General features: G+C 43.3%; 2 protein-coding genes across 2 annotated transcripts; both read right to left on the bottom strand.

Moving 5' to 3' along the window:
* Positions 1-25: 25 nt before the first annotated feature.
* On the bottom strand, positions 26-6,228 carry LOC133165099 (mitogen-activated protein kinase kinase kinase 20-like). The gene is made up of 11 exons (XM_061294532.1): positions 5,856-6,228; positions 4,772-4,859; positions 4,122-4,223; positions 3,925-3,990; positions 3,836-3,864; positions 3,609-3,746; positions 3,257-3,343; positions 2,359-2,433; positions 2,169-2,275; positions 1,267-1,447; positions 26-1,159 (listed from the first exon to the last, which is right to left on the bottom strand). The coding sequence occupies exons 1-11, from the start codon at positions 6,012-6,014 to the stop codon at positions 359-361; spliced, it is 1,833 nt and encodes a 610-aa protein (XP_061150516.1). The 5' UTR covers positions 6,015-6,228; the 3' UTR covers positions 26-358.
* Positions 6,229-7,199: 971 nt separating this feature from the next.
* Positions 7,200-19,982, bottom strand: LOC133165196 (rap guanine nucleotide exchange factor 4-like). The gene is made up of 30 exons (XM_061294691.1): positions 19,869-19,982; positions 17,455-17,597; positions 17,303-17,391; positions 16,252-16,398; positions 14,198-14,270; positions 13,767-13,822; positions 13,089-13,195; positions 12,901-13,022; positions 12,610-12,793; positions 12,348-12,432; positions 12,210-12,270; positions 12,060-12,136; positions 11,679-11,825; positions 11,456-11,550; positions 11,272-11,357; positions 11,117-11,195; positions 10,750-10,900; positions 10,582-10,670; positions 10,471-10,498; positions 10,319-10,394; positions 10,111-10,257; positions 9,946-10,043; positions 9,754-9,879; positions 9,429-9,607; positions 9,257-9,347; positions 9,129-9,179; positions 8,980-9,067; positions 8,857-8,921; positions 8,567-8,621; positions 7,200-8,493 (listed from the first exon to the last, which is right to left on the bottom strand). Exons 1-30 carry the CDS (start codon positions 19,934-19,936, stop codon positions 8,366-8,368), a joined length of 2,991 nt encoding a protein of 996 aa, XP_061150675.1. The 5' UTR covers positions 19,937-19,982; the 3' UTR covers positions 7,200-8,365.
* Positions 19,983-22,521: the final 2,539 nt, after the last annotated feature.

Below are 22,521 nucleotides of genomic sequence, written 5' to 3'. Positions count from 1 at the left end.
ATAAAAAACATGACCTTACTGCATATTGTGGTGAGATTTGTATCACTTTTTTTTATTGAAAAATGAAAAATCACACAAGATCACAGTTAGATCTGATCCAAATCTACTCCAATCTACACACTAAGCAAAAAACACACAGACATACAGTATGTTATGTAGCAGTACAGTAAATTACACAGGTGAAGCCTTTAACGTTGACAGCAATCGTTTCTGTGTCTTCTGTCTTCACAGTACATACACAATGGTTTCGTTTATTGCTTTGATAAAAAAAAAAGAAAAAAAAGGGAACATTTGAACAAATAAAAGACGTGTTTTGTAACTTAATACACACATTGTTTGTGTTATGGCCGCGTGTCTTCTAATCGCTGTCGGACCAGTCGAGCTCCATCATGTCCATGGCGGCGGTGGCCATGTTGATTTTGGATCCGTGTCGCACGCTGCAGCTCTTCACAGAGTTCTGATTGGAGGAAGCCCTCATGCTCACTTGCACCCCTGAGTGACCCCTGACCCCCATCTCGCTCCTGAGCTTCACCATCCCCACATCTCCCATGTTCACGTCCATGTCGCCTAGCCTGTCCATCTCCCCTATACCGTCCAAGGTCAACATGTCCCCCAAGCCCCCTAAACTGCCACTGAGACCTTTTAGCATGTCGGGAAGCCTCCCTCCTTCAAGCCCTCCCTCGTCCACTTTTTCTGCCTCCCACCCTCCATCCTGTTCCCCCTCCGCCTCTCCGAAGCCGCCCGAGTAGCCTCGGACGATAGTGGTCACCCTGCTCCTCTGCATCCCGCCTCTCTCCACGTCCCCCTCCTCCCACGTCCTCTCCTCGCGCTCCAGCCTCCCCCCCGGGAAGCTCCTGAGCGTCACCTGCACCCTACCTCCCTCCAAGCTCCCGCCTTCATCCCTCTGGCCCCAGCCTTTCTCCTCCAGGGTGCCCTCCTCTTCCTGCAAGCCTCGTAGCATGACGTGCAAGCGCCCGCTGTCCAGAGAGCCCACCGCACCGCTGCCCCCCTTTTCGCTGTCGCCGTTGCTGAGAGTGCGGAGGAGGCAGCTGACGCCCGCACTGCTGACTCCCGCACTGCTGAGCCCCGCACTGCTGGAGTCTTGAGAGTGCGAGCGGAAGAAGGAACCGGTGGAACCGATGGATAATGGCGTGAAGAACTGATGGGACGCAGAGACAGAGAAGTGTCAGAATTTGAATGGCAGTTTGACCAAATCAATGACACATAATCAGAATGAGATGGACATGACTTCACCCCGTGACTCACTGGCGACATGTTGGATCGATCCATGAGTAAGGAGGTGGGGCTCGGAGTCATGTTGGACCTTTCCATCAGCCTCTCTTCCCACAGCCTAAGCCGCCTCTCCCGCTCCTCCAGCTCCTTCTCCTTGGAGTAGAGCTCCCTCTCCAGCTTCCGAAGGCGCTCTAGTGTCGACTCGATTTCACACCTGGAATGTGTGCATAATACATTTTCATCTCTCAAGCGCACAAATCTGCGAACGCACTAAATGCAATGCATTTCATTTCTAAGTGTAGTCCACTACCACAAGAGGCCGCTAGAGTCCCAGTGATCAAATGCTATGTTCCAAAATATTCTCAGGGACACGAAACAAATCAATCACGTTGTCATAGCGTCCCTGTTCAATCACCCCACAACAAAATGTAGAAATGACAGTCTTGCTGTAAACATGCACAGAATGTCACACCTTCCTCTTTCTGCTGAGGGCAGCCACAACCTCCCTGTTATCTATCACAATTGCTGACCCCCCCCCCCCCCCCCCCCCTTCAGCTCACACGCAGCCAACACATTCTCATGGCCACTCTTTCTTGTCTTTATTGGAGGGACGACGGCAGGGGAGCAGAGGAGTTTCTATCGTGAACACTTAGCAGGGTAGGGGGGCTTATTATAGACTGGAGCAGAGTACAGGGTCAGTAATCCTGAGCTCAATAGCCCATAGACCTCTATATGGGGCGGGCGGGGGGAGAATAGACATTTGAGCAGTGCATCAAAGTAAACTTTTTATTTTTTACCCGCCACCAAAGCAAATTTATGCTTTGAACATGAGTTGATGTAATTTATCACGAGGAGCCATAAAAAACAATACTGAAACACCTCTCACACACAACGTAAGAGATTTTTTGGTTGAGCATGTGTGTGTGTGTGTGTACCTCCACTGGTCCTTGTTATGCAGAAAGGAGTTGCACTGGTCAGGAAGCCTGCTATCATTCGCCATTGTCTCCAAGGTTACCAGCACCTGTTTGAACTGCGGACGCTCCTGTGAACACAAAGATGATAAATGAATTTATAACATCACATTCCATTATCTATGACAATGAGATGCAATAGGCATTGATTTACCTTAGGCTCGGCTTGCCAGCACTTCCTCATCAGCTCTGCAAAACTTGCTGGGCAACTGGTGGGGATGGTAAGCCTCTACAGAAGAAATTGATGACAAGAAATGATTTGGAACAAACATTTTCCAAAGTTTACCATTGAAAAGTGTTATTTGATTACAGTTATTATTTGATGATATTTAGGTGCAGTATTGAAACTGTGCATAATGTTACTTTTTTAACAAAATACTTCACATGTAATAATAAAAAAATAATAATAAAAAAAAAAGAATAAATAAAAATGCCCCTCCATTAAAAAAAAAAAACACTTTCACTTCCAGGTCTGAATGAGACCAGACAACTCCATCGTACCGTGGCAGTAAATGGAAACTGTTTTCTGTGGGGATTAATCCTAAAATATCAGCCACTCGGTGAGGAGAGAAAGATCAAGTAGGAGGGTCAGGACGGAAGAGTGGCGAAGCAACGAAGGGGGAAAGCAGAGAGAGACACTGGGAAAGAGGAGTTGGGGGGGTTTATTTAGGGAGAGAATTTGGAGAGTTGCCAACAGCTACAAGGAATCATGTTCTCTGGGTTGTTTGTTGGCCCCCGCCGTCCGTGTGTGCGAGTGAGTGCGGCGGCGTTCAACTAAAACACACGCTGTATAAACATCATCTCCAATAAACTCTTATCGCCAACGTCCTTTCTTCTATATTCCTCCTCAAGCTGTAAAAGTAGCAAAAGTGGAGAGACTGGCCGAGCTCCACCGGAGACCTTACCAGAGCACATGACTGACGTCGGGACTAAAAATACACTTCAGCGGCTCACAGTGGAAACCATGAGAGCATCACATTGTTCATCCGGCCTCCTCAAATGCTGTGTGTATACTTTACATGTTCATAGTGTGTTTGTTCCCATGTGTGTACCTCTTGTTTCTCCACCACCAGCCATGCAACCTGCAGCCCTTCAAAGCCCTTGAAAGGTACTTCACGAGTCAGCATCTCCCACAGCACCTGCTCACACAGTGTTCTTTGCATAAGAACATGGTCTGCATGACACGTTGATGAATAGCAGAACACAGCGAGGCCGTCGTTGCGTGTTTGGGACTCCGCAACACTTGTCTGACAAATTTACTGTGACCAGCGGAGACACATTACTTACATAACTCACATTCTCTAGTCAAATCGACGATGGTGATCTGCGTTTGTTGTAATTACATTCTGACCTCAATTGGAAATCCGTCATTAAATAATGAAGCAGCATCAAGAAGTATCTCACCACGCCATATGAGTACGTGTCGCAGGTCTCGGAGACAGGCAGGCTCTGAATGACCTCTGGAGCCATCCAGGGAAAAGTGCCCACCACGGTCATGTGAGTGGTGTGGGATAAGAACTTGGATGCACCAAAGTCACAAATCTGCAATTCCATTAAAACAAAAAAAGTAATCTAAATAATTTCTCAAAAGGCATGGATGAGTTGAATATATCAGACTTTTTAAAATTCACCTTAAGCACTTTGTCTGCTGTCATGACCACTGGAAAAAAAAAAAATCAATGTTAAAATGTGGAAGTGGAAGAAGAAATAATAATATTACCATTCCGTGACTTGAGGTCTCTGTGGATGACTTTGATGGGAGCCTCCGCGTGGAGGTAGTGCATTCCTAATAATTACAATTGACAGCATCAATAAAAACCGGATGTATAAAATGATAAATATAGCTCAGTATTTTTGTACAATAATATATTGATTGTTCTGTAGTGGTGGAGTTTGGTGGTGGTCTTTTGGGAATACCTTTAGCCATCTGTATAGCCCACATCATGATCTGCTCCATGTCCATCTCCTCACTCTGCTCACTGGATAGGTACTCAAAAAGAGACCCACCACTGGCATATTCTGCACACAAGTTAAAGCGGCATTTTTTTTACGTGGACCCAAAGTCAAGTATCATCATCCCCATTCACCTCCCACAATATGACGTAAGGTCTAACTGCTTTCTGTAACGTTGGATCCGACTCGATGTTGACTCATACATCAGCTCTGACCAAATGCAAGTCATGCTTTATCGTTACAACATGCTGGTATCAGTTTCAAATGTCCAGCCAGAAAAAGCAGCAATAACTCCTAAGTCAAATTGTACATCAAGTTGTAGACGATTACTGTGTTGAAGTGCATGCTAGCTTGAGTTGTTTGTTTACACAGGAAAGGACGAACAGTGCTTTACTTTATCGATACATTTAGACTGGGACTGGGGATTGACATCTTAAAGACTTTTTTTCTAGAATTGTTCACTTGCTGTGAAGTGAGGAGTTTACTGCCGCCATCTTGTAACATTTTTGTTTGCAAGTCAAAGCGATAATTTGGTTGCGCAACAGCTTGTTTCTTGAAAAACCCCAAATGTTACACACTTACACACACATACACACACTCACACAGGGTCAGACCTGTGACGATGCCATAGTTGGGAGATTCCAGCACGGCTCCATAAAACTGAATGATGTTCTTATGACTCAGGACACTGAGAATCTCAGCCTGCATGGGAAGACGAGCCAAGTGGAAGACATTATTAACCTCCTCCTCTCCCATGACCGCAGCGAAGAAACTTGAGCTTTGAGATAATCGAGTGTAAATCATTTGTAAGCGTACAACTTCAATCCTTGAAATGTTGTGTCATTAGTGCCATGTTTGAGACTTGGCGCTACGGTAGCAAACATGGCCTAGTGGGCCGTGGAAATGATGCTATTTGACGAAATTGGTTATTTAGTCATTTAATTTATGTTCAATTTATTTATGATAGCGACAGGCAGGCATAAGCAGCAGAAGGTATATGATTATCATTTTTTGTAACAGTCTGTTTATGGACAAGGACTGCAAGAGCAATTATTTTCCAAAACCAAAGGTACTTTGAAAGTACAGAAGACAAGTTATAACGCTGCTCACAAAACGAAGCACTCGTTTACATGAAACGTTGCAGGAATGCCTTTGAAGGATTCCTTCCATTAGCTGATGGATGACCTCCATGCGCACGTTTTTCCTTTTCTGCCCAATGAGAACGAAACGAGTGTGACAATTAATCAACTTGCTCTTTGTTTTTTCTCCATCATCAGAAACACTTGACACGACATTGTTTCCTTGAGTTGCTGCAACAATACCAATAGGAGCCAACTTCCTGCCACGGCGGTTAACAACCCCTCTACTATTTTGATATTAATAGCACGGCCGGCTGGAAATTGCGATTGGATTCTCCTCGCTGTGTGATGTCACCACGTCCCTAATGTACATTTTGCCCCCATGTACAATAGGAGGAACCCGTCATAAATCATTTCTTCTTCCATTAAGTGTTGCATGGGTGGGGAACACAAGGAGAGGTATGTTTTAGATAAACACAACAGGGGAGGAGGGGACTCTCTGGGAATCTGGGAAGGGATTCTTCCTCTGATTTGAAACTTTTTAATTATTTTATGACATTTTGCCAGTTTGCTATCATCAGTGACTGCATGTCTCGGTATGTGTAGATGGATGTCCTACCTCTTTGTCGATCTTCAGAAGCTTCTTCACTGCCACTTCCTTGTCTTGGGATATCCAGAGGGCCCTGTAGACGCTGCCAAAACTGCCTCCTCCACAGTTCTCATAGTAAAGCAGATCCTCGTGCTTTATCTGGACAAACGACGAGCCGGGGGACGACATGGCATACTGGCTCTCACACGCAAGCACACACACATAGACACACACACTTGCACACACACGCTATCTCCGAAAAGCGTCCGCGCTCGACCCGCACCGTGACCTTTGGACGCAGAGGATGAGGACCGATGATGAACGCCAATGTTGTCAGTCAGAAAGTCAGCGGGGGCGATCGTCGCGGAGAAGAAACCAGAAAGTACTGGAAAGAGTGAGGGGTGGGCTGGTTGGGGGTTCTGTAAAAAAAAAAAAAGTCTGCAGGAGGCATGGCCTGCCTGGCTTTTTAGTGCAAGGTGTTACATTGCCTTGTAGTGGAGAGAAGTAGAATTACAGCCAATGATGGCGTGAGCGACCTTTCAGCTATGATGAGGTACAAATAATCGACGGAGTGTATCTGCAATGGGCCGTCTTCTGCCAGCTTAATTTTTTACCTTCCAAGATTCTCCATTTTATCTAAAAAAATAAATTAAAAAAAACATACAAATGAGGTGAGGTTTTCTTTCAAAAATGATCAGCTGCCATGGCTTGCTAACTCTTGATTTAAAACATGCAAAGCTAGTGGGTAGATTAATGAATATTTATAGTCAAGTAATAGTACTATTATTTCAAAATAGGACTCAAATATAAGTAAAAATTAATCTACCAATAAATAATTTTATTTTCCAAACAGTGGGTGAATGGTGAGTACTTCTGCCACCTCTGAGTCTGAGTTACGGTTTGCTGCGTGCGCTCTGCAGCAGACTCACTGTTCAAATATGGTCAGTGGCATCCAGGGCATTCCTTCTTCCTGGATGAGTGTGGCTATATAAAGCTCTCTCTACACTGCGTGAGTGCACATTCAAACACACACACAAACTCCCAGACCATAACGTGACAGACGGTAAATCAGTTAGCAACTAGCACATATACGCCACCCTACCTCACAAATTGCAGCGTGCGGTACTCAACCCGACAGGAATGACCCCGTGACATCAGCAGGCAGGAAAGCCGTTTGACATCACTGAGTCCGAGGGGCTGGTGAGATCAACTGTGGAGGATTCTCAGTGGTTATCACAAGGAGGTCTCACATTATTATAATTTTCATTACATTTGCATCATGTAGGGCAAATTCACACCAAAAGGTTTTACCTGATATCCAAATGTTGCTTGAAGGTCTGCCGATGTCCAAAAAAAAATGTTATTAAGTCACGGTGTCTGTTAAATTAGTTATTTTTATTAACGTGTACAGCACAGATACCAGCTGCTCATGATGGAAGCAAGCCACCGGGCAGTTCTCGATACACACCAACACATTGAAAGCTCCTGAGATCAAATGAAAAAGAATCACAGTTGTCACTATCACACTCAAATCCTACACACGGTAAAAGAAATAATACAGACGGAACATAATTGCAAGGGTTGGCAAGATTTCTCCTGAAATGATAAACTCGACACAGACAACTGACTTTGGAACAGCAACATCACCGAGGGGTAGTAAGAATTTTGTGCCGAGGCAAAAAATTAACTACTGTGACAAATTCAATCGCTTTTTGAGCACCACTTAAGTTGTTAGGAAAGACATTGACACTCATCTAAAGCGCACAGAGATGCTACGGATTCCCCGTTTGTATATTGATAATTGTTAGGTGTGTGCATCGCTCCAAAAAAGTCTTTTTAGGTATCTCGATACTTGTGGTGCGACATGATTCAAAGAGGATTCATTTCGAAATGGATTCTGTATTCTATGCTAAAATCATGCTCGCTTTAGTCCAAAATATGATTTAGGTTAACCTTTTTTACATATTTAATTCCCTTCTGTTTTGTGCATCAGTTTTACATTAAATGATAGTGTCAAATAAACTGTGTGAGAAAGCCAAGAATAGTAAATCCCTTTTAGGAACTTGCACTACGCTTAAAGTGTGTGGAAGAGAGAAAACTGCAATAAAAAGCTCCCTCGATATTGAGATCAATGGAGTTGACTGTACTGAGTATGGTGATTAATAATTCGAGATTATACTTCAGTTTGGAGCGTTTGAAGAATAAAAGAAGCAGTAAAGAAGTGGGACAAGATCGAACAAGAACTTGTTGGGGAGCACAACATTGCAGGACACTCTGATAGAAATCCACTGTATAGAACACCGAGCTTATGAAGTTCACTCATGCAGGATATTGATTCAAGTTCTATACATGACAGTTCTATCTAACAGGTCCCAAAACAGTAACAACTACAACAGCCTCATTTTTGCCTGAGGCTAAAACACGGCGATAGGAAGAGGCCTTTAATGGCACAGTATTTGTCCTATGAGTTGTCAAAGTCACTGTGTGTTGCTACTTTGTGTGTAGTCACGAGGAAGGCGACGTGGTGAAAGATTCCAAGCTCATGTCCGCCGAGGCTCCAGCCTGTAGGAGAGCTGCGTCAGCGCCCTCTGGTTGTCGATCACGCAGAGATTCCTGACGTAGCCTCTGACCTCCGCCTGATTCTTGTTGGGTTGGCAGATGTCGGGATCTAAAACAGAGATAAGTACTTAGGTTGCTATTTAGCAAAGAAAAAGGGGAAACGAGAAAACCGAAAGACTTACTGAAAGGCTGGCTCCGACAGTGCCTGACTTGCCGGATTGTGTTTGCTATAATACGCTGATGAAAAGGGAACCCAAATGTCATTAGATCTTGTGAGTTGACATGTCAATTCTTTCCAGAAAGGAACCATTGTTTTCACTATTTTTTGTTTTTATTTGCAAGCAAAAAATTAAGATACTGGTGATCTACGATGTAAGTAAACTCGGTTTGTTGTTCAGTACTTGTTGCTGAATGACAACTTTTTGTGAGTCATGTTCAAGATTCATTAAGGCAATACGAATATAGTACTTACCATTTTCTCAAAATTCACCATGCTGTCAATGAATGTCTTGTTCCCGTCATGCGTAAAAGTCATATCTGCAATGAAACGATTGTGAGAAGATACAAAACAAAATGGGCCGTCCAAGAACGCTACCTTTGAGTAGGAGGGGCATAAAGGGAATGATTGGCGGCTCAAGCTTGGTAACGGTTAGTCGGTAGGATCGATGGTTTCTGGATGGGTCCTGAATATAAAACGTAAGATCAACGTCAATTCCTTATATTGACATGAATAGTCAAACTCACCATCATGCTCTCAAATTCTGCGTAGAACTTCTTAAACTTGGTCGGCAGCTTCTGATGAGGGAAGACGTAACAATTTGACAGAACTGTGTGGTGAAACTGCTCAGCGCCAAGTATGAATTGATGTTTACCTCCCATGTCTGACTCAGTCTGCTTACAGCAGGGTTGCTCATGCCCATGATGATAGCAAAGAACGAATTCAAGTTCTTGAACTCCCGACAGCTGCAGACAAAACAGAAAAATAACTTTTTGGGCTTTTCCATTTCTCCCATTTGGCAATCCGAAGATGTTCCTCCCACTCACTGCGCGGCTATCTTGATGAACTTCTTGAGGAGTTGGACCCTCTTACTGAGCTGTCCGCAGAGGGACACCTCGGTGACCACCCATAGCTGAACTTGGTTGAACCTTCGCAGGAAAAGGTCCAGGTTGGCTGTGGTTCTTCTGAAGCTCTGGCGGCCGAAGGTGTGATAGAGTAGTTCGTGCTGTGGGTTGTGTGAAGATACCAAGCTTTGTGACGAGTCAATAGAAAATATCCCTTCATATATGCATGTGCAGCACAGCTGATCATTGACTGAGCAACTTTACTACTTTCCTATTTAGACAAGTTCTTTTATGTACTGTACGGTACCTCGTGCACACAGCTGAAGAGCTCCCAGTCAAACATTGTCATTTGATAGGCGAGATCCTTGGAACTCATCAGCTCAAAAGTGGACATTGAACCCGCTGAGGGTCCCTCCTGCTCTGTGAGAGGAGTCTGATACAAAGATGGTAGAATCAGCAAATATCAATACTTGCCTCCTCGTTATAATTCCAAATTTACCAGATTACTGAGTTGCTCTCGCGCGCAGGCGAATAACCTCCCGTTGATACTCAGAGTCGAAAACACCGACAGATCGTTAGGCTTCAGGATTTGTTTCTCTGTGGAGCAACACATCATTTCGTTAAATCCCATGCTCTTGTGTCGCGTCTCAGCTTTTCTTCGTACCGCCGGCAGAACTGAGGTTGAGCAACACGAGCTCGTCAGTGGAACCGAGTTTGTCGGCAACTGCGCATAGAACATCTCTGCCCGTAGCTGCCACGGCAACTCGGATGGTGGTGTAAGTGTGGTCACTGCAGTACACCTTCAATAGGACTGGCACAAAATGCAAATTAGGATAAATAAATAAAAAGATATTTTTTATCCAGTCCCTTACTGTCATCTTGGTTTCTAATGGCCTGTTTCTTCTGCAGCCTTTCCTCCCCGTTGCTGAACTGCCGTATTAAAGTCTTCTGCTGAATGAAAAAAAAACACAATCAGCTCATACAGCACCACCATTCCGCCTACACATCTTTGATATAGACTCGCCTTTTTTGTGGCCTTGGCTTCCTCTGAACTATATAAAACAGACAGGGTTGCGGTTTTAACGGAATAAATTCAAGCTGCGGTTTACAATATCACAGACTTTAAGATACGTACTGTAGTTTGACAACTTTCTCTAGGTCAGGAACCAGGTCTTTCAATGCTCTGAGCATCCGTGAATCATTTGATACACTACTAAGCAACTCCTGTGGAGAAAAGAAGAACAACATGGATGTCTAATTTAAGTCTCAGAGTGGTTTGCTCAAGTCAGCATGCCGTCGCTACCTCCAGGAAAGAAATTGCAGCAGGCTCCTCCTGTAGGAGATACGTGTGTGTGTTAGCCCAGCGCAGAGCCAGAATGAGAGCCCTCCTCTTACAGTTCAGCGTGTGCTCCAGTCTCTCCTGTTCAGAGCCGGGCGGAGAGGCCGCATGGTAGGTGCATACCGGGTTAAGGATAAAAAAAAAAATGTAAAAAGAGGAGGAAGACCAAGAAGAACGTCCCTATAAAATGTTCACCATAAAATTGGTTAATAAAATCAATTTCTGTTAAATAATTGGATATTTCAAGATTAATAAATTAATTCACGAATTTTAAAGGATCAGTGTAAAGAGGCGGACAAAGGTAGAGAGCATGGCAAGTCGAAAAGGATATTGTGCCATGAGTAGAGGGCACAGCTGGCTGTTGGGCATGAAGACACAGTGCATGAGGACAAAATCGTCCACTGCTGGGTCTGAGATAAAAACAGAGCAAAAAGACAGGACGAATTAGAGGGCAATAAAGAAGAAAGTAAATCAGTATTTGCCAACCTGGTTCACTGTGATGTATGTCCATTCTCATGGTCTCCAAAAAGTGCTCAAGAATCTTCTCTGGAGTGCCTGAGATCACAGTGTACCTAAAAAAAAAAAAAAAGTTGATGATGACAATATAAATTACAACTCTTTCAGGAGACGAGAAGGAACAGTAATATATTTAAAAAGAAAACATCTATACTTGATGCTTCCCATGGTGGAGGCTCGAGGACTCTTCTCTAAGACCAGCACAGCTTGGTCATGCTCTTTCAAACGCACCGTGTTGGCCTCGACATCCTGCAATTAAGACACAATTAACTACTGTATTTAAAATGTAGGAGCGCTTCTCTACCACTAGGGGGGGACAAACGTGTGTTATCACGATTAGTAAATGGGTCATGTCTATGTAGTTGTGATCCATGTACCCTGAGAATCCTGTTGAAATCGTCCTTGTCCACACGAAGGAAGTGGCAGTTGTCCTCCCTCAGGACAATGGAGGCAGCGCGAGGTGAATCAGTAACCAGGGCCAACTTTCCAAAGTCGTCACCCTCGTGGAGTGTGCATACCACCCCCTGACACACACACACACACACATCGAAATTCACACAATATTCCAAGAAAAAAAGTCCTAGAAGACTCACAAGTGGAATGATTCATCAAAACAAGTGTGCACAGTGGATGCAAAGCGATGTGTTGTGTGGATTTGCCTGGAAGCCATTTCCCAGCGATGGCATGATTGAATTTAGAAGAACTCAGCTAGTGTTCTTCAGACACTATCTTGATGGTGACAGATGCATTTTACCCACCTTACCATAGATAACCACGTTAACAGAGCCCTTCTGGATGATGTACCATGAGGTGCCCTCTTCTCCTTGGTTGAACACTGGTAGAAGAAAAATACATGTTTCACAAAAAGAAGGGAAAGAAAGTGAAGTTCACACCAAGCGTGCACCTACACACAGTTCCAGCTTTCGCGTGTGACTCGAAGATGACGACACTCGCCAGTTCCCTCTTCACCTACAAGTGACAACACGGAGGAAAATCAGAGGGGTTGGCTTTTTGGTCATCTGAATGAAGCACAGCGGTTGACTCACAGTGTTGGAGAGGTGAGCTAAGGCCTTGATATGAAGCAACTCGTCATAGATGATCTCGAGGTCATCGCCTGTCCTCTGACCAGGCCTGCACACACGCACATTCCGTCAAATCTTACTTAGCTGTGACAGAAGCAGCTCTCCATCTCCATCAAAGAAGGTTTCATCATAGTCAAAGTCAAAGTCTGCTTTATTGTCAATCCCTTCATATGTCAAGACACAAAGAAAACGAAATTCCCTTTCCTCCGTTTGCTTTGTCACTTACGACTTCCTGAGGATCATGCGCAGCAGTGCATCTGGTCCAATCTGAGCGAGGAAGAGGATGGTCTCTGGCAGTTCCTCTTCGCTCTCCCGCTTCTCTTCCTCACTAGGCAACGGGGTGTCCTCTTCCTCGTCGTCGAGAAAGCGGTAGAACAGGTACTTGTCCTGGAAGCCCAGCTCCTGGTCCACTAGACGAGGGAGCCAGAAAACAAAAAGCAATCCTCGGAACAGTTATTCCAAAGTTCCTGTGCATAGATGAAAAACTAGCGATAGAGGATGAGAGAATGTTGGCTACCGTGATTCAGCACCTGATCTTCGAGCAGAGCCTGCCACATGCCGACAGCATGGGAACGGGTCAGAACACATGCGCTCTGCAGTACAAGCCAGTCCACCAGTTCTGTGCCTACACAGCATTGTCTGCAAGAAACCACATGAGCATCCAGCGAGGAGAGGAAGACGATTCCACATTTTGGATGCAATCACCTGTATGTCTTGAGGTGGTATTTCCTATCTCGGATCATGTGAGGGGCTCTGGACAGGATGGCGTTGCGGAGAACTTTACCCGCTCTCTGGAGTTTCTCTGTGGGAATCTATAGAACACCGATTACTTCTAATATTTCCACAACATCTACATTGTAATATAAAAATTCAAAGCTTGAGCTTGGTTCAATCACTCATTTCACAGGTGTTTAATGATCAAGCTAGGGCGGAAGTCTGTGCTGTGCATGCACGGCAGCCGGAAAAAAAAAAAAAAAAAAAATTATCTAAAGAGGCAGATGTTCATACGCTCACGCCACCACGCTTCAAAGCGACAAAGGAAAATGCACTAATTGGCCCGATAGGATCTTTCTTCCATGTGCATGTATTAACTAGTATTAGCATAACTAGAGAGGATCACAGTGGTGAGTCATCACAGGTTTCTGCTCAGAGAACATGCACACACACCACTATTCTAGCATTCTAGTTAATTTGCAGACATGAAAGTATGCAGCGGTGCACAATGTTTCTATTTTTGAAACAAGTAAAATGTCCCCATGTAAACTAACAATGATGAATGGCAAACAGCATATTTGCCCTTGGGGTAGTCAACATTTCCAAGAATCGGTTTATTTGTGAATCAGCTGCTCCTTGCAGACTTTTAAGCTTGAAACATTGAATTACCTTATTGTGATATTTGTTTGCAGAGTCTGAGTTCATGTTGTCTTTGTCTGCGGCTCCTAGGGAGAAAACCGTATTGAAAAATGAATTACTTTAAAGTTACCATCCGTGGAAATTAACAAGAGTGGTTACTTGAAATACAGGCATGAGCTACTAGGTGATATTGCCACTCCAAGTCAAAGTTTACTATCAAACAAAACATTAAACAAAATTACATGTGTATTTAAAACCAGCGCATAAAACGGGAGATGAATGTATCCATGTCTGTATTACACTGCCCGCTGTTGGCCAAAGCATGCATATCACTCGGGGCAGCAGCAAATGCTCAATTTAATGATGTCATTAATGCATGTTTTTAAATATGTACAATCTGCTAATTGTCTGTTTCAGAATACATTTTTGGTAGTGTACTACATCATCATCAGTTTACTCACTGTCATTGTTGGATCCACTCTCCATTGCCCCGTAAGGAGGAGCCAACAGTCCAGCCAGGCTCTGACGATGCTTCTGCACATCCCAAAAACACACAAGTGGGTCTCATTACATTTGGTTTACCAATAAATAAGAACATTTCAGCAATTCCATCACATCTGTGTCGTTTACTTGTATGTCTATCGTGTACTAGGTCTCGTCACCGTGGGATAGAGGAAACGTAATTTCGGTTTCCTTGTGTGTCTTGACATTTGAAGAGATTGACAATAAAGCAGACTTTGACTTTGATCTGTATCCAAGCAACAGACGACTCAAAGAAACTACAAAGCGACATGTTTTGGATACGTTTGGGTACGTATCCTCTGCTATGCATCGTCATCCATTCAGTCTGTGGCATCCACACGCTTGTCAAACAGACACACACAGACGGCACTATGTCAAAACAAAGCCCTTTGTATAGCTGAGCCGGTTTAGATGCAGAACTGTTAGCGTTACAGTAAAATTCACTTTGAGTGGCTCGATGTTTTTTTTTTTCTTCAATGCCTTAAACTATGTTTGCACGTCTACTTCTGAAACAAAGAATCTTTTAAGAGTTCAGGCTTGAATGTGTCACTGCTTCTTTCGCATGGTCATTACCAAGCAACGCGTGTATTCTGAGAACACGGACACACATGAGAAAAAAAAAAAAAGAAGAATAGCGGCAACATCTGTCAGAGCACACACACACACAGACAGTACATTTGTGGGACTAAAACAAGCACAAACAAAATGACAAACACGACAGCTACAGGCAATAATCCAGACTCACCTGAGTAAACAACCTAATTTCATCTAAAAGTGAAAAACCGAGACCCCCCCCCTACCCCCCGAGAGCTGGCCAGTGTTCCTTCGCGCTTTACACACACCGCCTGATTGCATCGTACGTCGCACAAGCTGCTCGCCTCCCGCCTCTCTCTCGCTCTCTCCGCCACTCTCCCGCCGTGACCGAGCCAAGAACCCGACCGCTTTTCTCTCCCAGGTTACCACAGTGATCCGAGTCTTTCTGTTACCGAGCTACTCCGGAGGGTGAAGAGGAAAGAAAAGAGGAAATGAGGGTGAGGAGGATGGAGCCAGAGGCCAGGAGAAAAGACAACACAAGAGAGAGGAAGTGAGGAGGACAGATAGATGCACACGAATAAAAGACAAAATGCGTCTGTCCAAAAACACTCCTTTGAGGCGAGTCGGACATCAAGAACAGCATCTTACTCAATCCTGTCATTTCTGCTCAGTGAGAACGGTGGCATCAGTGTCGCTTTCTTTTATTCCGCCTTCAAACAAACACATCCTGTTTGTGAAACATACACACGGGAAACACAAAGAGCCTTTTTGCAACGACGTGAATAAGATCAAAACCAACACAACCTCGGGCTGCCATTGCTGCTTTATGGACCAAACTAGGCGGCGCGGGAGCGGACTGACTAAGTGCACACAGCAGCTCAAAAACTAGTCGTGGCCTCATGACCAACTTTATCCCAAAGTCAGAGCTAAACTTTTACTATGTTGATTAAATTTCAGAACACTTTTGTTCCATAAATGACAAAACCGTATTGTTATCGATACACTAATATGGCAATATAAATATCATAGAGTGAAGAACTTCCAATATGAGAGAGTCTTGAATATGCCAATGTTAGTAAAATTGCATAACTTACTGATTTAGAGGGTGCGAGTTGACAAAATGGCCACTCGCAGCCTCTCGAATGACTACAGTGAATTTATAGCTAGAGAGCGGCTGCTCTGGCAAGGACAAGCGACCTTGTGAATGGAGCAGCCTCAGGGAGGCCAAACTTCAACAAGGAGGCCTGCAGGGACCCTGCCACTACTATGTGGAGCGGCCCAGCCCATAAAGAACAGCAGAAAGGTGCAGCTTCACATTTTCACGCAAGGTTTGTTTACAAAAGTCAATCTTAAATGACATAAAACTAAATAATTTTCGTTAACAACATAGAAGGTTGTCCAAACATGGCTTCTGCAAGCATTTCGAACACATCCGGTCTTGCATCCCACCCCATCTCACCTCCCAGAGGGTCTTAAACTCCCTCTGTTCAATTCGAAGCAGCTCGCTGGTCTCTCTGCTGATGATGGTCGCGTGACGTGGCGTGTTGTCCAAAATGGACTCCCCGAAGGCTGTCCCGATCCCCAGAGTGCAGATGGTGACTGCATCCTATAAACAAGAAAACACAAAATGTTGAGCAAAGAGATGTTTTCATCATTAAAGTGCACACGCACTCGGACAAATTAATACGAGGTAATTCATGCAAATGTATTCACGCATGAGGGACAGAAAATATGATTTTACCGTAAATATCTCTAGGTGCTAGACATAATTGGAACGCTGAGAGGCACGGACTCTTTCATTTTGTATTCTAAAATTATCCTGAAAGCTATAGAAAGCTGTCCAAACTGTCATTTCAAATATAGACACTGAATCTAGGCCACCAAGTGGGTTGCATTCATGAAAACGACCATTTAAAATGGACGGGCTTTGTTATCCTAGCCTTTTACTGGAACAAATCCGCTTACTCTTCTCTCATGTGTCTGTCCTTTACTACAACTAGAAAATAATCAAAGCGCTTCATTTTTTCCCCACACAGCCTTATCCCAAAATTGGTTTAGAAATTACCGTATTTTCCGCACTACAAGGCGCACTGGATTATAAGGCGCACCTTCAATGAATGGCCCATTTTAAAACTTTGTCCATATATAAGGCGCACTGGCTTATAAGGCGCACCTTCAATGAATGGCCCATTTTAAAACTTTGTCCATATATAAGAGGCTCGCGGGCCGGACTTTGGACACGCCTGCTGTAGTGGCTCAATATTAGTCCATATATAAGGCGCACCTGATTATAAGGCGCACTGTCGGTTTTTGAGAAAATTGGAGGTTTTTAGGTGCGCCTATAGAGCGGAAAATACGGTAATGTGCCCAATTTTCCCTACATTAGTCCTCCACATTTAAGAATAAAAGTTGAAGTAGCAGCCACAAAAATAATAGTAAGTAGAAAAAAAATCATTTTGTATGCGTGGTGGCAAAATGTGTTAGCCTGTGAGCGCTACGTTGCGTCTTACCTGATGATTAGCAGTTTCGGACACTTTGACATCTAGAGAACCGGACAGAACCGCATACCAGCTGGTGCCGATGTCTCCCTGTCGAAACACTGCAACCGCAATAGTTGATGTCAATCTATGATGGTTGCATTTATATTTGCGATTTTACATACATGTAATGCCTTTCTCCAGACATTCATAGAAGGCACACGTGCAGATCTGCACCAAGAGTGGAGGTGGAAACTTGATGAAGGCTTTAACCTCTTTCAGTCTGGTCAGAATAATATCCACATCCTCTCCCGAGCGCTCCGAGGGCCTAAACAGAAAAGACAAGCGATGGAAGAAGAAGCCACTTTGTCAGGAGCAACGTAACAATTTTAATACTCTGTCTTTATTGTCTGAGCTCAACCAGTAGGGAGCTGTGAGCGTTCTTTCTCATCTCAGACCTCCCAGTGGGTGTTGATGTAGGATCTCATTTAAGTCCTGCCTCTATTTCTAATGCTCTTAATTGTGAGACATCTTTTCGAGTTTGATCAGAGTGCCGTTCTGCTCCACCATCACGGCGTCTGAACGAGCGGGTACGCTACGTCATCCATTCACTTTTTTTTTTTTTCCTTGCCAGTGACTCATCCACGCATGCCTTCAACAACTCCCTTTTCTCGACACCACCAATCTGCACTCTTCTTTTATCAAACCTCATAAAAAAGAGGCAGACTTTTTTCTCCCTCAAGCACTCCATTACTGCCATATTTTCACCTACCTCCATCCATTACTACTAACCCACCACGAGCTCTTCCTCCATTAATGTCTGCTATGCAAGCTCGCAGGCAAACCTGATGATTCTTCCATTTCACACACGCACAACACGTTTGCGTCCCCAAGCAGTTGTTAGTCCTCAAGGGAGGCACTTGCAAATCAAAGCTGAGGTGGACTGCAACATCTACCGTGAGCTTAGAGACATTGCAGCCATGTTTTTGTTTTGTTTTTTATCCGTGACGTCTTTGGTGCACAGACAGAGTAATGCTACTTCACATCAAATAACAGACTTATGGTATTCCATGAAATTGTTGTTACCAGTCATTCAGATGGTGACGTTAGTTCCAAGCAGAATGGCAAACACTGTAACTGTAGAAACTTGTTCACTCACTTCTCCCAACAACCATCTGTGCCACCACCAACCCGTGAGACTGCAAGCAACACTGAATACAAATCAGTATAAACACAGTTGTAAAAAAAAAAAAAAAAAAGTCACACATCATCCAATCTGCCACTTACTGAATTCCATAAAACAATCTGTATTGTGCAGCATTTAAATGTTTGTTATGCTGAACTCAATTGCAATTTTAAGCTTGATGCCCCAAAATTCATCAGATCTTATCTCATATTTCACACTCAGTTGCAATCATTGTCTGCAAAGGCATATATGGGAGGTCACTTTTTAATGTCTAGAGTCTTGTCACTGTCTTCCTCCATCAGTATCAGTGTAGATGAAATGCTACCAAATGCTCAGTTGGATTGTGATTGAATAAAGAAGGGAATGAGTGAGAATCACTGAGTGATGAGATCTTGTTCAATTAGATCTCACCAGCAAGCCTACCTTCACTGCTGTCAGGAAGACTCTATATGCCATTCAAAACCAGGATGAAAACTAGTAAAGAAGAACGTTGCAATTTTCTACGAATTAATCTAAAAAAAAAATAATGTTTGACATCTCTTAAACTATCAAAGTGATGACCTTCCATTGCCACCTGACCTCTTCCCAAAGTCAATCACAATATCTCGACTGTAACCCTAATAAGAATAATCACTATACAAACTGTATGGATGAATTATTATTATTTTTCTCATCACACAATGTGTGCTAGTTGCAGCATTTTACACAGATGATGATGACAAGATGGTAGGCTCACGTTGCTAATGGTAACCTGGGGATGTGTCGTCCGTCGGGGTGTAGGTGTGTGAGTTGTGGGTTGCATGTCTCTTTTTTTTATCATTATTTAAGGTGTGGACAACCTCCCGTGATTACTGCTTAGCACTTTTGTTTTCTTTATTTTAATGCCAATTAGGCAGCATCAATTGGGTGGTCAAGAAATGGAAAGGGGGGGGGGGGGGTATTGGTCAGCAAAAAAGGCTAATCTCAAACGAGACAAAGATGCTGACAATAGAAAAACAGACATACAATTTCTGAATGCTCTTAAACGTGCATCCATAAGTCTTCTATTTTGTCTCGGGCATAAAACCATGTGCGTCGTGCAACAACGTGTGCAGTACAGTATGCTCCTCCTCGAATCCGCCACCTCACCGTAGAAGACGCATTACTAAAAGAAAATATCAAGAAACATGTGGCGTGCATATCCGCCTTTACTATGACTGACAATGCGCTAGTTAGGCATTTAAATCCGGCTAGCCAAGCGGATTTCATAGCACAGAGCTACATTGCATACACAAGGCGATCGCCGGTACTGATCAATCACAACGCTTCGGTTCAATGAATCAGGCCCCAGGGGTGGAGGGGGGGGGGGGGATCCGGGTAGACCTCGATCCCCGCCTCGGTGATTGACGCGCGACGTAGGACGGTGCCACCCACCTCTTGTCCAGACAGCAGACCCACTCGGGGGATGGAGATAGATTGGGGGACGTTTGCACCGCGACCATCCTTGTCCTCCACTGCCAGTGTGATGCTCGCTTGGGATGCTACCCGGTTGTCGGTTAATATATGCGAGCTGTGGCTGCGGCCCCTCCCGCTTTGCCGTGCGCAGCTGCACACTGCTGTGCTGCTGCACGACGCCGCTGCTTTTCAGAGCCGTACGTGGCTTGTCAGACTTGACTGGGGTGGGCAGCTGGATGGCGTCAAAGATAAAAAATAAATAAATAAAATGCAGTAAAGGAAAAGCTGTCAGATATAAACCCGAGTCATAATATTAGGTACACTTGCACATCTGTGATGGAAATTGGCTATTGGAATGATTGTCAGTGTCAGAAATTTTAATAATGCCATCCATATTGTAGTACAGATACTTGGGTAGATTTTTTGGATTTTTTTTTTTTTTAAACCTTTTAAATGATTTTATCCTCTCTAAAGTTAAACACGTTTACCTCCATACTTTCTATTCATTATTTATTTCAAATGGGCTAATTTTTCTCAAAAAATGATTACAGCAACAGAATCGGAGATATTGCCTATCCATTGCATTAAGATTTTTTTAATTGTTAAATTGCTGATTTAAAAATGATATAATCCAGAATATTCAATGGCAAGAGGAAGTAACTCGGCAATGTAAACGCAACTGTGTCCATTATTTTTTTTCATCAAGACCATGTTTAAAACCCACCATCTTAATTGCTCAAAGCTTACTTTCAATAATCGACACTTTTGCTTTGTCGCAATTTACTTTCACACCCATCTCAATTTATTCTAATTTCTTCCAATACTTCATTTATTTTCCATCCCTTCCCTCCCTCCTTTGGTTCACCTCATTTCGTCAACAGCTTTTTCATTGGCCACTATTAATATTATCTAGGTCCCACTGCCACCTGGGACATTGGTCTCCATTCAGATCCAGGTCACACTGAGTGGAACCAGTCTGCTTTGTGTGGCTCAGTCCAGTACAGTTGAGTCCATCTGCCACACAAATTCGCATCACACAGACACAAGAAGTATACTGTACCAACACAGGTGAGACACACACACGACACGCGACACACACGGAGTAGGTCCTGCATCACTGCTCTTATTTGCCTCACATCACACATGCAGGTTACCAGTATCTGAATGCACTAACCTCCATTGATGAACACAGGTGGGTTTTCATTCTCTATGAATATCACTAGATGAAGAGAAGCTGACCGTCTCAACAGCGATGCTGCAACACAAGTAAAGGTAAGTGGACGTCCAATATTGCATTGCTGACAATTTATCTGACGGTATTACATTTGTATGGTAGATGGATGGATGGATGGATTGCATTGCTGACAATTTATCTGACGGTATTACATTTGTATGGTAAATAGATAGATAGATAGATAGATAGATAGATAGATAGATAGATAGATAGATAGATAGATAGATAGATAGATAGATAGATAGATAGATAGATAGATAGATAGATAGATAGATAGATAGATAGATAGATAGATAGATAGATAGATAGATAGATAGATAGATAGATAGATAGATAGATAGATAGATAGATAGATAGATAGATAGATAGATAGATAGATAGATAGATAGATAGATAGATAGATAGATAGATAGATAGATAGATAGATAGATAGATAGATACATACATACATACATAGATACATACATAGATACATACATACACACAGATATACATACATACACACAGATATACATATAAAGTATATAGATAGATACATATGTATCTATTTATCATTTATTTATCCATCTCTTCATCTATATGGATGAAGAGATGGATGAATAAATGCCCTCGTGTTGGTACCCATTCGTCATCAGTGTTTCACAGTTACTGGACTCGTTTACACAGGATTACCTGGGATTATCCATTTACAGTATTTAGAAGCATGAGTCGCCATCTGTCTGTCTTGGTCGTGGAGTGAGGGAGACACCTTCACATGACTCCGGAGCGAGAGCACTCACGGTAAGACGTAAAAAGATCTTACTTTAGAGTTTTGAGCAAAAATGACCAAAACAAAATATTGTGTTATCCTTAAAATGAGCGCGCTAAACAGGAGAAGGAAATCAAAATGCTGCTTTCATGACAGTCGTCAATTCCCATATCCACGCGTTGACATTCGGCGGGAAATGTTTTTTAATGCAGGGCTACAATGCATTTTATTTGACAGATAATGTGTCAAATGAATTACGAAGTATTGTTTGGTATATCTTTTATAACATTACAGGAAAAATAAATATAAATTTGGCAATTTCCCATTGTTAGTGAACGCAGCAAACAAGGTAATTGAAAAACTACCTGCGTGCAGTGGGTTCTTAGTTATGCTCGACGACCCAAACGAATAAGTCACTCATCTTCCTGCTGCTCGGTGAGTCAAGCTCTTGTGTCTTTTTTTTCACTTTTGTGCTTACAGTTACATGTACAATTAGTACTTTGTGCGTTTAACGGTTTCTTTTGTGTCAATTTTGTTTTAGAATTCGAAGTTCTCCCACAGTACTCCTCGTGTCGTGGAGAAGTTTAGCATCTCTCCTTTGACCACTTCTTGCACATCATCTGATTTTACCAGCATATTTCAAAAACATC

The sequence above is a fragment of the Syngnathus typhle genome, linkage group LG13, assembly GCF_033458585.1.
Source record: "Syngnathus typhle isolate RoL2023-S1 ecotype Sweden linkage group LG13, RoL_Styp_1.0, whole genome shotgun sequence".
In the NCBI taxonomy this organism is placed as follows: domain Eukaryota; kingdom Metazoa; phylum Chordata; class Actinopteri; order Syngnathiformes; family Syngnathidae; genus Syngnathus; species Syngnathus typhle.
This window is presented reverse-complemented; position numbering and strand designations above follow the sequence as displayed.

What these genes read in the sequence shown, in the direction of transcription:
- LOC133165099 (XM_061294532.1), bottom strand. Translation starts at nt 6,014, where the DNA reads ATGTCGTCCCCCGGCTCGTCGTTTGTCCAGATAAAGCACGAGGATCTG. An exon ending in TTCTGAAGATCGACAAAGAG is followed by an intron (nt 4,860 to 5,855) that starts GTAGGACATCCA and finishes CTTCCCATGCAG; the next exon opens with GCTGAGATTCTCAGTGTCCT. An exon ending in GGCTATACAGATGGCTAAAG is followed by an intron (nt 3,991 to 4,121) that starts GTATTCCCAAAA and finishes TGTAATTATTAG; the next exon opens with GAATGCACTACCTCCACGCG.
- LOC133165196 (XM_061294691.1), bottom strand. Translation starts at nt 19,936, where the DNA reads ATGGTCGCGGTGCAAACGTCCCCCAATCTATCTCCATCCCCCGAGTGG. An exon ending in TATGCCCCTCCTACTCAAAG is followed by an intron (nt 8,922 to 8,979) that starts GTAGCGTTCTTG and finishes GTTTCATTGCAG; the next exon opens with ATATGACTTTTACGCATGAC. An exon ending in TGGTGAATTTTGAGAAAATG is followed by an intron (nt 8,622 to 8,856) that starts GTAAGTACTATA and finishes CCTTTTCATCAG; the next exon opens with CGTATTATAGCAAACACAAT.